This window comes from Pseudophryne corroboree, chromosome 3 (assembly GCF_028390025.1).
Source record: "Pseudophryne corroboree isolate aPseCor3 chromosome 3, aPseCor3.hap2, whole genome shotgun sequence".
Classification (NCBI taxonomy): Eukaryota; Metazoa; Chordata; class Amphibia; order Anura; family Myobatrachidae; genus Pseudophryne; species Pseudophryne corroboree.
The window spans coordinates 181,496,990-181,513,042 of record NC_086446.1 but is presented as its reverse complement, the minus strand read 5'-3'; the positions used below and the strand labels follow the sequence as shown (position 1 = coordinate 181,513,042).

General features: G+C 46.0%; 1 protein-coding gene across 1 annotated transcript in view; it reads right to left on the bottom strand.

Annotated features, from left to right (window-relative positions):
- Positions 1 to 2,218: 2,218 nt before the first annotated feature.
- VDAC2 (voltage dependent anion channel 2) overlaps positions 2,219 to 16,053 on the bottom strand; it is a 60,616-nt gene continuing 46,781 nt past the window's right edge. Inside the window, exons 4-9 of the mRNA XM_063958681.1 lie at positions 15,418 to 15,570; positions 14,863 to 14,915; positions 5,733 to 5,960; positions 4,978 to 5,128; positions 3,238 to 3,295; positions 2,219 to 2,844 (exon numbers count right to left, since the gene is read on the bottom strand). Of these exons, the coding sequence (XP_063814751.1) occupies positions 2,753 to 2,844; positions 3,238 to 3,295; positions 4,978 to 5,128; positions 5,733 to 5,960; positions 14,863 to 14,915; positions 15,418 to 15,570 (735 nt within the window). The 3' untranslated portion in view covers positions 2,219 to 2,752. The remainder of the gene's footprint in view (positions 2,845 to 3,237; positions 3,296 to 4,977; positions 5,129 to 5,732; positions 5,961 to 14,862; positions 14,916 to 15,417; positions 15,571 to 16,053) is intronic.

Below are 16,053 nucleotides of genomic sequence, written 5' to 3'. Positions count from 1 at the left end.
TTCTGGCTCTGTAAGGGGGCCGGCGGCGCGGCTCCGGGACCCATCCAGGCTGAACCTGTGATCGTCCCTCTGGAGCTAATGTCCAGTAGCCTAAGAAACCCGATCCACTCTGCACGCAGGTGAGTCCGTTTCTTCTCCCCTTAGTCCCACGATGCAGTGAGCCTGTTGCCAGCAGGTCTCACTGAAAATAATAAACCTAAACTAAAACTTTCACAAAGAGCTCAGGAGAGCCCCTAGTGTGCACCCTTCTCGTCGGGCACAGAAATCTAACTGAGGCTTGGAGGAGGGTCATAGGGGGAGGAGCCAGTGCACACCAGGTGATCCTAAAGCTTTCTTTAGATGTGCCCAGACTCCTGCGGAGCCGCTATTCCCCATGGTCCTTACGGAGTTCCCAGCATCCACTAGGACGTCAGAGAAATGTGTAATACATTTTTCATTGCCTCAATCATGTAACGGGTGGACTTATTGGAGGGTACACTAGTCTCATCGTCGTCGACACTGGAGTCGGTATCCGTGTCGACATCTGTGTCTGCCATCTGAGGTAGCGGGCGTTTTAAAGCCCCTGATGACATTTGAGACGCTGGAACAGTCACAAGCTGAGTAGCCGGCTGTCCTATGTCGTCAAACCTTTTATGTAAGGAGCTGACACTGTCACGTAATTCCTTCCATGAGTCCATCCACACAGGTGTCGACCCCTCAGGGGGTGACAACACATTTACAGGCATTTGCTCTGCCTCCACATCATTTTCCTCATCATACATGTCGACACAGCGGTACCGACACACAGCACACACACAGGGAATGCTCTGACAGAGGACAGGATCCCACAAAGCCCTTTGGGGAGACAGAGGGAGAGTATGCCAGCACACACCAGAGCGCTATATAACAGAGGGATATCACTATACAGAGTGTTTTCCCCTATAGCTGCTTGTATTATATATACACTGCGCCTAAATTTAGTGCCCCCCCTCTCTTTTTTACCCTTTCTGTAGTGCAGGACTGCAGGGGAGAGCCAGGGAGCGATCCTTCCAGCGAAGCTGTGAGGGAAAATGGCGCCAGTGTGCTGAGGGAGATGGCTCCGCCCCTTTTTCGGCGGGCTTTCTCCCGCTTTTTGTGTTATTCTGGCAGGGGTAATTTACACCTATATAGCCTCTGGGGCTATATATGGTGTCAGTTTTGCCAGCCAAGGTGTTAATATTGCTGCTCAGGGCGCCCCCCCCAGCGCCCTGCACCCATCAGTGACCGAAGTGTGTGGTGTGCATTAGGAGCAATGGCGCACAGCTGCAGTGCTGTGCGCTACCTTGTAGAAGACTGAAGTCTTCAGCCGCCGATTTTCCGGACCTTCTTGCTTCTGGCTCTGTAAGGGGGACGGCGGCGCGGCTCCGGGAACGGACGACGAGGTCGGGTCCTGTGTGCGATCCCTCTGGAGCTAATGGTGTCCAGTAGCCTAAGAAGCCCAAGCTACCACCACTTAGGTAGGTTCGCTTCTTCTCCCCTTAGTCCCTCGCTGCAGTGAGCCTGTTGCCAGCAGGTCTCACTGTAAAATAAAAAACCTAAACTATACTTTCTTTCTAGGAGCTCAGGAGAGCCCCTAGTGTGCATCCAGCTCGGCCGGGCACAGAAATCTAACTGAGGCTTGGAGGAGGGTCATAGGGGGAGGAGCCAGTGCACACCAGATAGTCCTAAATCTTTCTTTAGATGTGCCCAGTCTCCTGCGGAGCCGTCTATTCCCCATGGTCCTTACGGAGTATCCAGCATCCACTAGGACGTCAGAGAAATATTATATAGAAGGGTTATAGGGAAGGCAAGTAAGGAAAACCTTAACAGAAAGGTTCGGTTATATTATTGAGCTACTCTGTATGTTTGCTTTGTGATTGGGTAATGTGTACCTGAAGAGCAGCTACTTAATATACAATGACACAAAATTTGTCAGGCCGCAATCATGGGTGGCACTGAATATATTACCGGAGTCTAGCTTTCTGAACCCTTTACAGACCATGGTTACCAAAGCATTCTGGCCTGGTTACCAAAGAGTTGGGGCATTGTGTGTAAAGTGCTACATGTTTGAAGGATCACTATAGCAATTCAGAGGGCTGAGTTTGCATTTTTATCCAACCATTTTTATGGTGTTTGATCTGAAATACATACTATAACTATTAAGAGCACTACAGTACAAGTATGTGGAATCCTTAACCCAGATAAAACACACTGTTACAACTTCCACATGTAAGTTTTATTTTTATTCATAATTCTTAATGTTTGGGATATCAAAAACCCTCACAAAGTAAAAGGTGATTCACTCAAAACCGCTGTCCCTTCCGATCGGTCAGATTTACGGCTCCGAAGCTTGTGTTGGACTTAGCGTTATCAAATGTTAAAAAGGAACATAAAAACAAACATGCATACACATGTACATTTTGAGCTTCTCCTCATCAGAGTTCTATGTCAACCGTGGTGGGAAGCACTACAAAATAGTTAAATATACACATTTAAATAACGTGTAAGGGAGTGCTTCACTGTAGGGATCCAAAGGAGAAGTCTACCCTTGTTGGCTTTAACTAGGCTCATCCAAACAACATGGAATTTCTACTTCAATACAGCTCCTGTCCTATGTCTGAAGTGGGTGGGGGGAGAGACAGAGGGAGGCAAAAGATAAGGTTTGCTGGTTATGGTTTTGAAAACAAATATATAGGTAAGGCCAATATTCCTGGATATCCCTTGATGTCTCTTGCAGACAGAAGAGAAAAAGTGCTTAAGCCTCCAATTCCAAACCTAAGCCAAGTTTGTGGCCACCGGAATTTATGTTCTTTCCATCTACCAGTGCAGATAGAGTCAGTTTCACCCCTAAGGAGAAGACAAAGTGTCATTTGTAAGTGCAAAGGAATATACAATACGACTAGTTGAACACTATTAGATTTCTTCAAAAGTCTGTTATCCTGCCCTAACTAGAATAATGGGAAGTTAGAGGACTTGTTACATGAAAATGCATATACAATATAAATCATTAAGTAATCATTCTTGCTCAACTTTCAGCATTAGAACCTGCAGCCCAGAAAACAGATACCCAATTTAAAAAAGGCAAATACTGCTGCTTTTCTGCACGGGCCGAAATATTCCCATCTGCTATTTTTTTAGGGAATAACAATTCTAAACCTCAACGTAAATATCCAACTAGACACTATAATAAGCATTCAGAAACAGAATTCTTCAGAAGTAAATCATAGTTGAAGCACTCACCATGCCTGAGGTTCTGGGTGTAACCTACACCAACAAGACTGGCATTGTTCACCTTTGCCTGATTGAGAGAATACAGTTTAGATCAGTATTATGTTATCAAATTTGTTCTAGCTGCAAAAAGTAAGAACCCTAATGTTACTAACCATTGTAAATGGAACCAGCAACAGATGTTCTGACTCACTAAAATGGATTAGATATGCGGCTATGCTGGAGAGTGTTGAGCGTATCACAGCTACATCTCTACTTGCAGCTAAATGGGTAACTGGACGGCAACGGTGCGCTCGTACGTAGGCCAATTCTGAAAGCAGAATTGCTGGCTACGCAGAGCTGAACATACAAGCAGCGCCACTGGACTTCGGCTGAGCTTTTTCACCAAGGATAGAGCTAGTGTAAATGCGCAATGATATTCATGACTGATACTACAGCAAACGGATGAACAGGGCAATGCGGCCACATAGATGTGCGATACTCTGCATACAGGTGAATGTCCGCATTTCTTTCCACCCACACAACATGGCCGCAAAGTCGGCTCACTAGCATTCAATTCTAGATAAAAACCCTTGGACGCACCTTTACAACAAGCCTGCTAGCTAGGTCCCCACCATGGTCCTCCTTGTTTGTTGCTTCCATTACACTATCGGGCAGTATGGATGGTGTAATGTTTAGCATTACTGCCTCACAGCACTCGGGTCATGGGTTTGATTCCCACCATGGCACTAACTGTGGAGTTTGTATATTCTCCCAGTACTTGCGTGGGTTTTCTCCCACAAACCAAAAATATACTGGCCGGTTAATTGGATCCCAACAAAATTAACCCTAGTGTGAATCTGTGCGCATATACATGTGGTAGGGAATAGGTTGTAAGCTCCACTGGGCCAGTGACTGATGTGAATGACCAAATATTCTCTGTAAAGCGCTGTAGAATGTGGAGCGCATTATATAAATAACTGGTCATTTTTAAAGTGTATGGGTAGTACATTTATAACGTGGTAGGGAATATAGGGGGTCATTCAGAGTTGATCGCTCGCTATTTTTTGCAGCGGTGCGAACAGATAGTTGCCACCCATAGGGGAGTGTATTTTTTCTTTGCAAGTGTGCGATCGCATGTGCAGCCGAGCGGTACAAAAAAGTTTTGTACAGTTTCTGAGTAGCTCAGAACTTACTCAGCCGCTGCGATCACTTCAGCCTGTTCTTGCCCGGAATTGACGTCAGACACCTGCCCTGCAAACGCTTGGACACTCCTGCGTTTTTCCAACCACTACCTGAAAACGGTCAGTTGCCACCCACAAACGCCTTCTTCCTGTCAGTCTCCTTGCGATCGGCTGTGCGAATGGATTCTTCATACAATCCATCGCTCAGCAACAATCCGCTTTGTACCCGTACGACATGCCTGCACATTGCGGTGCATATGAATGCGCAGTTCTGACCTGATCGCAGTGAAAAATCCTAGCGTGCGATCAGGTCGTAATGACCCCCATAGACTAAGCTCCACAGGGGCACATAACTCATCTGAATGGCCAAATATGCTCTATACAGTAATGTGAAATCTGTGTGTACTATATAAATAACTGGTAATACATTTAAAAGAAGTGTTTGAGAATACAAAAACACATTGGAAATCAGTCAGAGCCAGCAGATCCAATATCAAATTGTTAATGTTATTCAAATTTATACGGAGTGAACACACACTAGGCGTTACAATCAACTGGCAGTCAGCTGCTCTCATGGTGTAATACTCACAGAGATAGACGCATTTGAGTCCAGCTGGTATTTGGTAGCAATGCCAAACCGGGTACTGTTGTTGCCAGCTGTCCAGGCAAGGTTGACTGAAGTCTCCAATTTGTCACTGACTTTCTGGTAGATAGAGCCAGCAAATTCGGATCCATCATTACTGAAATCAGAAGATACATGAAAGAAATTGAATACCGTGGTATGTACAAAATGTGAAATCTATTCAGTGACCATGCTCTCAATAACCAGATGCACAGCAAATGGAAATACATCAGCTGCATCGGATATCTCCTGCTAGAGTGCCCAGCACCAACTGTGATCTGTAGACAATATGGATAGGTGAACACCTGCATTCTACTACGTACAGTAAAGGTGGGGTCTGAAGTGAAGATATCTCCAACCAAAGTAATACTGCTAGGAAGGGAGGGGATTTAGCTTATTTAAGCATCAGCAGTAATTATATTTCTTTACAACACATTGACTACAGGGCTCCTGGGATTTGTCCAGCTTTGATTGTGGCTGCATGAAGAACTAACGGGGACAGTCAAACATACAGGATCTCTCTGTTATAATCAAATGGATCTTAGGAGTCCGGACCACCTATTTGTGTAACATCCCTAGTAGTAGTAAGAGCACTAAATTGGTGTAAGCTACACAATTCTGCAAGTCTCTCGGCATCTGATAAACATTGAAGGAGAAGTGGCAGTTCAGCAGCAGAGCCACAGCTTGGTCTGTTTAATTGTCATGATCTGCAGTGTACTCACACATTGGTGTGGAGCTGGAAGTCGCCTGTCTTGTAACCCACTGCAAAGTTGTTCTTGGTAAGTTTGGATTTGGCACTATCAAAGGTCATCTGATAACCTGCCAGCCAGCCTTCATAGCCCACTACTGCCGAGCCATGGATTGCAGGACCAGCGAAATCGAAGTCCACATCACAGCCGAGGTTCACATACTCGCGCTTGTAAGCCGCCTTGACCTTACCACTTTTCTTCCTGAAAGAAAATAAATACATATTATATTGTACATGTGATAATTTTTTTTGTATAATCTGTTTTTATTTAGAACAGTATAACAATATAAGGATTGCATCACATTTCAACAAAAGAAGAAGGTAATCGTCAGGACACAAATGAAGGTCTAATACATCATAGCGTAAAGAGTAGGATAGCGTGTCGTCCCCATCGCTGGGGGTTAGTATAGGCACTAGCATTAGTAGGTGTTTCTGTAACATCCATCTGATGTCCTTTCGGCATCAATCCATACTATAATGCAATCGTAATATCTTAAATAGCATTGTGGAGAAGTTGTAGAAGAGAGAGAGGAATGAAATGAGAGGAATAGAAGAGAGCCTTGTGTGACCAGACTGGGGGTAGCTATCAAATTGGGGGGGGGAGGTGTGGTACAATCTATCTATTCGATCAATTGCGCGGTTAAAATCATTTGACAGCATAGACATAGTCCTTATAGTCTTTGGAAGACATATACTCTATCCAGGGCATCCATATGGTCATGAACTCCGAGAGTTTATCTCTGGAGACCAGGAGGATGTTTTCCATATTCATATAGTAACTAATTCTGTTAAACCATAGTTTCCTAGTGGGTGGGAGTTGAGATCTCCATAGTGTGGGGATGACTGCCCTCGCTGCATTAGACAGGTGTCGAAGTAGCGATGTTTTATGCTGAGCCAGTGAGATTGAGGAGTCGGAAAGTAACCAGAAGGCTGGGTCTGTGGGGACTGGAGTGTGAAGTATGTCTTGAGAGATGGATATAACATCCTTCCAGAATGGTTTTAGTAGGGGACAGTTCCACCAGATATGCATTAGGGAGCCTGTGGCGCTGAGACATCTCCAACATCTGTCCGTCACTCCAGGATACATGATGTGGAGGAGAGAGGGATGCCTGTACCATCTCATTAAGAGCTTATATTGAGTTTCCCTGACTTGTATGCAGATTGAGCTTTTGTGGGATTTGAGGAATATCATCTGCCAGTCTTTGTCTGTTAGGGGAATCCCGAGGTCTCTTTCCCAGGCCAGCTGGAAGGGCGTGGGCGTCTGGGCGTTTGGGGTCTGCAGTAGTCTATAAAGTGAGGAGATGGTGTGCTGGGGGGGGGGGAACATGTGGCGACGCACATCCTCTCGAACTGTGTTAACTCTCGTGAGGCCCGGAGATATCTACGATCGGAGTGCAAAAAGTGTCTCAGCTGTAGGTACTTCCAAAAGTCACGTTGCGGGATTTCCCATTTTGATCGTATTTCTGAAAATTGTTTAACTCCTGAGGAAATTGCCATCTGACCTACTCTAAAGAGGCCCTCGAGGGCCCAGTCACGAAAGTGAGAGGGTGTTAAGCCGGGCTGGAAGTCGGGATTAGCTAGAAAAGAGGTCAGTGGGCCAAAATCAGAAGAGAGGAAGGGCCAGCGGCACACCTTTTTCCAGAAGGAGAGGGTCGCTGTAATAGTTGGGTGGGGGGAGGGGGGTTTTGGTAGGGAGGGGAGCCAGGGAAAGATCTCTGGGAGTTGTTGCATGTACAGTCCCTCTATAGCCACCCATTGCTTTGTGTCTCGACTCCTCGTCCAGTCCAGAACCCTATTGAGCAGTATTGCCCAATAGTATCCTCTAATATCAGGCAATTGGAAACCACCACTTCGGGTGGAGCGGATCATAATGGATCGGCTTATTCTTGGCCGTCTCCGAGACCAGATGAATTGTTGTATTAAAAAGTTGGATGGATCTGAACCAGGAGTCTGGGATCTGTATGGGGAGGGTCTGTAGTTTGTAGAGTAGTTTGGGGAGAGTATTCATCTTTACAACGTTCAACCTCCCCAGCCAAGAGAGTGGCTTGAGGTACCATCTGCTATAATCAGCCCTGAGTGTTCGGAGGAGGGGGGGAAAGTTTAAAGTGTATAAATGAGATAGGTCGTTTGGCAGTTGTATTCCCAGGTAAGACAAATGAGAGGCGTTCCAAGTAAAGGGGAAGGATTGTTTATGTTTAGCTACGGTGTCGGGGGTGGAGGAGATGTTCAAGGCACATGATTTGGACATGTTGATCTTAAAGTTGGAGAGTGATCCGAAGTGGGATAGCTCTCGCATAAAGTGGGGGAGGGAGGAGATCGGGTGCGTTATTGTGGCTAGTAGATCGTCCGCAAACAGGGAAAGTTTGTGCTCCGTATCACCAATCGTCAAGCCCATGATGTTGTCATTGGCCCTAATAGCTCTAGCAAAAGCTTCGATACAGAGGACAAAGAGTAGAGGGGATAGTGGGCAACCCTGTCGTGTCCCATTGCTAATGGGGAAGGATTCGGATAAAGATCCGTTCACCCGGACCCGTGCTGTGGGAGATCTATAAAGACCCATTATCCTATCAAGCATCCGGGGACCCAGTCCAATATGCTCCAGCACGGACCTCATAAAGCCCCAACCGACCCTATCAAAAGCCTTTTCAGCATCAGTGGACAACAACACTGTGGGTGGGCCACCCTGGGATGCAATATGAATCAGGCTCAGTACCTTAGTGGTGTTATCCTTAGCCTCGCGGCCTGGGACAAACCCCACCTGGTCGTTGTGGATTAGGGAAGGCAGGAATGCGTTCAGTCTGTTTGCCATTAATTTTGCGAAGAGCTTGACATCGACGTTTAGGAGAGATATGGGTCTATAGCTGGAGTACACCGAGGGGTTCTTACCGGGCTTGGGCAGAACGGAAATGTGTGCCTCTAAGGATTGGCTAGAGAAATGGGTGTTTGCGGATATTGAATTAAAGGCTTGGAGAAGGTAAGGGGATGTAAGATCTTTGAATTGAATTGTTTATAATAGGTGATGGTGAAGCCATCTGGTCCTGGGCTCTTGCCAGACGGTGTCATGGTCAGGGCAGTCTCCAGTTCTTGTTGGGTAAAGGGTAGTTCCAATGCTTCCCTGTCTAAAGGTAGCAGGACGGGATAGGACACCTTTTCTAGGTACGCCTTCGCCTGTAAAAAATCGTATGGGGGAGCGGTGTCGTCCGATCGATTTTCTAGATTATATAGAAGGGAGTAGTACTGTTTGAAACTTGCCGCGATTTCTGGGGTTTTGAATCGGAGGGTATTCCCAAGATCTTTTACATTGTTAATGTACAAGGAGGAGCGTTGGGCCTTGAGAGCCTGGGCCAAAAGGCGACCAGGTTTATTACCCCACTGGTAGTATTTAGAGTTACATTTTCGGACAGAGAGTTGGATACTATCAGTAAGGGTTTTCTTTAGTTGGGCCCGTGTATCTAGTAGTTCTAGGTAGTCAGTCTCCGACAGGGTCGATTTATGCAGGGACTCGAGACGATGTAGTTGGTTTAATAATTTAGTGATTAGTGCTGACTTCTGCTTCTTCATAAATGTCCCCAACTGTATGAGTTTACCTCGTATGGTGCATTTATGTGCTTCCCATAGGGTGATCTTTGAGACATCATCGGTGTCATTCATGGAGAAGAATTCAGCCAGGGCTTTTTCTATTTCACCCCTGCAATATTGATCCTGCAGCAGTGACTCGTTGAGGCGCCAGGTCCATTGACCTGGGGTATTCTGGGGGGGTCGAAAGCGTCATGTGTACTGGGGCATGATCAGACCAGGTTATCGGGCCGATGGAGGAGTCTATTAATAAGGGGAGATGCCTGTGACTCAGAAATAAATAATCGAGGCGGGAATAGGCATTGTGTGGGGGGGAATAGAAGTAGTCCCTATTTGAGGGGTGAAGAACCCGCCAGGAGTCAGCCAGTTGGAGGTCGTGAAACAGTCGCCTAACCTGTCGGTACTGGCGTTGGGAGGTCCGGGGAGCATTAGAAGATGAGTCTAGTGATGGATCCATTATCCAGTTCAGATCACCTCCAAGAACAATCACCCCAGAAAGGAGTGGTTCCATTTGGAAGAGTGCATTGCGGAAAAATGGGACCTGATCCTTATTTGGGGCGTAAAGTGCAATAAATGTGTATGGACAGGTGCATATTTTACAACGCACCATCAGGAGACGACCCGGGACCAATTTATGGACTGAGATGTCTGACAGCTGGAGGGTCCTGGAAAACACTATTGATACGCCCTTCGATTTAGAGTCTGGGTTGTTATTGTAAAAAGCCTGGGGGTAGCGGTAGTTGGTCAGGGGAGGATTCTTAGCTGAAATTTTAAAATGCGTCTCCTGGACCATTGCAACATCCACTCTATCAGCCCAAAGGGACCTCAAAAGAGATGATCTTTTCTCCGGAACATTGAGACCCTTCGCGTTAATCGAAGCGACTTTAATTTTGCCGGTAGACGTCATAGGAGATATGTATTATGATGGAGTGCGATGAGTCCAGAATGGTCAGTGAAAGGAGAGAAAGAAGTAGGGAGGAAAAAAGAGAGGGACAGAGCATGGAGAAAAAACTATAATAACATTCAAAAAACATTCAAAAAAACCCGCATTGGGGTAACCGATCCGTCTAAGGATTGGGTACCCAAGAGGCCAAACAGCCAGGGGCGGGTATGGGGCGGATAAGGGAGCCACCGCCAAAGGCATGATGATAATGAGAGAAGACATTGTAGTAAACAATATACATATATAAACTGAACTGAGTGTAAATAAGCTGTAAACCATAAACCTCATCAACATAAGGAAATCTTCGAATAGTGAAAAATATAAGAAATCTCGTAATAATAGCACAAGAGATAATAATAGGCAACGACCCAATACGTATCGGGGAGGTGAGGCCAGGGCCTCAGTAACAGCGGAAGTTCACATGGAGGTTCCTTAGTAGCGTGAAGTGATATCACGCTGTAATCTAAGAATAGTGTCACGCTGTAACCTGTAGAAATACCTGAAGTAGAACTAGGACAAACAAAGAGGCCTAGATAATCGGTCAGGTAACATGTGAATCCTTGTTGGGAGGGGATCCAATTGTGCCTTTCCCTCCAGCCTTTCGTACCACCTGCCAAGGTGATACTGTGTTCAGGGGTTGGAAAGATGGTAGCTCTGGAATAGGGAAGTCCCAATCGCGTAGGTCAGGTTTTGGTATGCCAAGTCCCGTGCAGAACTCTGGGAGATCTGAGTAGGAGTTGAGGGTGTGGGTTTTTCCAGATGAAGAGACATGGAGGCTGAAGGGGAAGCCCCACCGGTATTTCAATTGACGTTTGCGAACTTCTTCCATCAGGGGCTTGAGGGCTTTTCGTTGTTTTAATGTGTGCCAGGACAAATCTTGGTAAATTTGTATCATGGAACCATTGAAGTCCACTCCATCAAGTTGGTGCACTTTGCGCATGATGTCCTCTTTTTGGGAGAAATAATGCAACCTGCATATGACATCACATGGTCTATCCGCGGGGAGGCCTCTTGGTTTCAGGGCGCGATGAGCCCTATCGAAGGTGATGGTATCATTCGGGTCGTTACCTAGGATCTCGTTCAAGATCTTCGTTAGGGCGTCGATCAGGCCTGTTGGAGGAACTTCTTCCGGTAGGCCACGCACACGGATATTGTTTCTCCTCCCTCTGTTATCCAAATCTGTCAACCGCAGCTGAAGGGAGCTGATCTCCGATGATTGAGTTTCAATGACGGTCGTCAATGATTTTAGAAAAGTATCAGAGGAAGTTTGATGATCTTCTAAGCTCGACACCCGGTCAGAGATGTGTGAAATATCCTGTCTCATAGCAGCCAATTCACGTCTCACTGTGTCTTGTAAGTCTTATTTAGTGGGTAGAGTCTTCATATAAGCTAATATATCTTGCAGATCTTTGCCACCCGAGGAGCGAGCATGTGGTGTATATGCGCTTGGGGAAGACGGGTGGGGAGCTGGCGGGAGAATGGGGGAGTTTGCTGTAGGAGGGTTGTCAGTTGGAGCGGGCGAAGTAGGTTGTAAGAAGGGCCTCATTGCAGATTGCGACATGTTCCCCCGAGGAGTCTGTTTGCCGGTCTTCTGGGAAGATTTCTTGTTCTTGGGCATCACTCAGTCAGCATCGAGAAGCTTAATTTCCCGGGATCGAGTTGACGAGGTGAGATATGATTAGCATAAGAGTGCCTTCAGCGGTATGGCTCCCCGTGGGTTGGCATCAGCGGCACATTACGGCGTCAGTGGCCACGGCAGCCGGTTTAGGTGCATATCTTAAAGCATTATAGGCTCTGAGAGACTGAGATGTGATCATATAATATCTCTTATTTAAGCAGAAATGTATTTCTTCAGTAAATTACCCCAGAGTAGCCACTAGGGGGAGTCTTCGAAGTGAGCTGCAGTGTGGAGCCTGTGGCTTGGTGAGTATCGGTGCCTGCTGGGTATGATGTAGAAATGGAGTCCCCGGATTCAGGAGGGGAACTAGGCCTCAGCCTGCAGGAGGGTGATGGAGCTCCCCCGGCTCTGCAATCCAGCCCCAAGAGCAGAGGGATATCTAAGCCTCTCTAGCACCTATATAGGAGTGTGGTGCTGAGGGGAGAGTGTGCCTTCATGCAGGATGTATTGCGCCAGACGGGTCAGCAATCCCTGGCCGGGATCTTCCAAGGCCGGGTGTCCGGGAGTGCGGCGGGCCCTGAGCTCTATATAGCGTGTGAGGTGAGGGGTCAGCGTGTCTCCCCTCCGAGGCAGCCGGGCGGGAGAAGCCGCCACATCTCAGAGCCGCAGAAGGGGGGCAGCCAGCCTGCGAGTGTCCAGGCGGTTCAGTGCGGGCAGCCGGCGCAGCGATCGCAGGGCAGGCTCCGGCTATGGAGCGCACTCACCGCTTCGTAGAGGTCCATCCCCTTGTCCCGCCGGCGGGTCTCCGTGAGTGCAGGGAGGGTAGCCCGGTCTCAGCAGGAAGCCCGTGTGTAACGGGTGGATGGCGGGCGGGTGCCGTCAGTCGTCATCTCTACTCCAGGCCCCGGCTTCCGTTTGGGGGGATAGGCCGCAGTCCGCAGGAGCGCTTAAAAGCGCTCCCCGACTCCGCGGGTTCCCCAGGTGTTGGCAGCAGGGTAAGGGGGACCCCCTGGGTATCTTTTTGCTGGTTAGGAGTGTGGGAGTAGAGAATTAGGGGTCCTTATGTTCCGTTTGGGAAGAGCTGGGACACTGCACGTCCTCTCCACTTCTACATGTGATAATTTATCACCAGTCAAATAGTCCATGCTCTGCTTTCTTACATTAATGCTTCACTCTGCATTATTATCACCAGTTATTTATATAGTGCACACATATTCCGCCCTACAACATGTACACACATACACACACTAAGGGTTAACTTTTGTTGGGAGGCAATCAACATACCAGTATATTTTTGGAGTGTGGGAGGAAACCGGAGTACCCGGAGGAAACCCACACAAGTACATGGAGAATATACAAACTCCACACCGTTAGAGCCATGGTGGGAATTGAACCCATGATCTCAGTGCTGTGAGGCAGTAACGCTAACCATTACACCATTCGCGCTTTACATTTAACCATCTTGTACACAGACAGGCCACTTTTCAGAGAAAGATATCAAAATCTATCCTTCCCCAGGTGTCACAGATAAATGCTAAAGAGGCAAATACAGTTAAAGACCAATGAAACGTTTTCCCTTGGCTATAGTAGACTTTGGAGTCTGAAATAATCGTTGTTTGCATTCCAGATCTGTAGCTAATGCAGAAATACAATGGGAAACACCTAAAGTTCTGTCTAGATATAGCGTTACCTACTAAGATTTGAGCTAGAAACCTGTAATTCTACCTCTGCACAGCAAACTAAGGACTGTGTCAAAGGCAAGACTGAACGCAGCCATATCTAGTGCATTTCAGAAAAATGCATATGCGACCCGCAATACGTGCACCTTCGCAAACTTACCGTGCACCAGTCTTTTCTCTGTGGCCACCAAGTTAGCATTTCTGGGTGGCAACAATATGAAAGTTACATGCTATTAAGAGTTATGCAAAAAGGATGCCAAATTTAGATGGGTCACCTAGCATGGGGTAGGTGTAAGTGGGCATGATAATGGTTCAAACTGCTCTTGTAGACCTAAAGTAGGGTTGTATGACTGCATAGATATGCACCACTTAGAATGTGCACAGTCGTGTTAGCATTAAGTTTGCAATGGGCGCCTGGAGTTATGCTAGCATTAGGTGCTACTCAAACAGACCAAAAGTATTCCTCACAATTATATTCAGTTTATAAATGCTGCAACTGCTCAGCACAGACCTTAAAGTAATGAAAGTTTCCAAAATCCTGCACATAAACAGGGGTTTGGTAAATTGCGTTGAAATGCAGCATGTCAGACAAGCAAATTTTAGCACAACTCTAAACATTTTTTTACTATGTCAATTCAGATATTGGAATTTTGACCATATCAACATCATAACATTCAACATCCTGACTGCATAACCATATATTGCACTGATTGTGTTAGCTTAAGTAAGGGTAAATTAGATCCCCAAAAGCCACAGAAAATATTTTTACTTTACAATGCATTTCATGGGAAGTCCACCCTGTGGAGGCATTTTAAAAATAAAACAATTACCCACTAGTCAGCTGCAAAATTTATTTTTTTCTCCTTCCTTCAAGCTTAATTGGTTTTGTTTTTAACACTTTTCCCTTTTTACACACCAAAAATTCCTTAGTTGGTTGCAAAAAGTGAAGCAGAACTTGGGAAAACGCAGAAGCAGGCATCCTCATTAATTAAGAGAACAGAAGTGCACAATGGTAAGGACCATTAGGTTTGTGTACCTTAGTAGGTGACCCAATACGAAATAATACGAGTGGTCAATATAAATATTGGTCTAAAACTTGCGTGTAGGACACAATTAGTATTTATAACGAAAGTTTACCGTCATGGACCTGAAATTATTAATTTAAACCTTACGAACATGTCACCTATGTAGGAAGAACATGGGAAGATTCTGCATTGCAGGAGAGGAGGAGCCGCAAATACATTAGGAACCAAAGTAAAGCCAGTATTAAAAAACTAAAGCTACTCACCCCGTGTTTGGTGAAAAAGTTGTGTCGAATGTCAGCTTTAAGCCTTTAGCAATCTGAGAAACAAGATATTCAACAATTATACATCTCATGACAGACAAGTAAAGGCTAAACCCTCGTCTGCACAAAAACGAGATACCACAATAAGTTAAACACTGCACGCCAAGTAAAACAATATAGCCATTTAGGTGCAAACCTTACTAACCATGCTTCCTTCAGCGAAAACTATGCAGTTATGTCTGTATGAAATAACCGTTAAGAATATACAAGTTTAGCTAATGTGTCAAAAACTTTATAAATTGTATAAACCCTTAGGTATCAGCAAGAGCTGGACCTCAAATAGGTTGCACATTCTGCAAGGTCCTAATTGTCAGAAAGAATGCAAACAAATAGCACAACATCAAGATCATCAGGCTTTCTACAATTCTAAAGTGAAAACTTTTCGCCAGACACGTGTGCAAATAGAGATTACTAGACAGACTGCCACTGATACATAACGCACATTCCTCAGATATAAAACACTTACATGTAAAAGGACAAATGGACACGGTCAGTTACCTGGTCTTCAATGGCAATTTCTGTTCCCAAAGTGTTATCGGTGTTCCATTTCTCTGTGAAAGTCAGTCCGTACTCAGCCCATTTGTATTTGGTCTCTAAGCTGCCATTCACTTTCCCAGAGTCTGTGTTTGATGATCCGGATGTTGTAAACTCCTGACCGAGAAATTGGACACAAAGAATGGTGAAAAATATCACTTTGTGCTACAGCTACAGTCCAACAGTGGACAAATGCTTCTTACTTCACCCTACAAATACTACACTGCTGCTCATAGCACTTAACACAACATCCATCTATAGCTTGTAATACAGCTTTCAATTAGCAAAAATAAGAATTTACTTACCGATAATTCTATTTCTCATAGTCCGTAGTGGATGCTGGGGACTCCGTAAGGACCATGGGGAATAGCGGCTCCGCAGGAGACTGGGCACAAAAGTAAAAGCTTTAGGACTACCTGGTGTGCACTGGCTCCTCCCCCTATGACCCTCCTCCAAGCCTCAGTTAGGATACTGTGCCCGGACGAGCGTACACAATAAGGAAGGATATTGAATCCCGGGTAAGACTCATACCAGCCACACCAATCACACCGTACAACCTGTGATCTGAACCCAGTTAACAGCATGATAACAGAGGAGCCT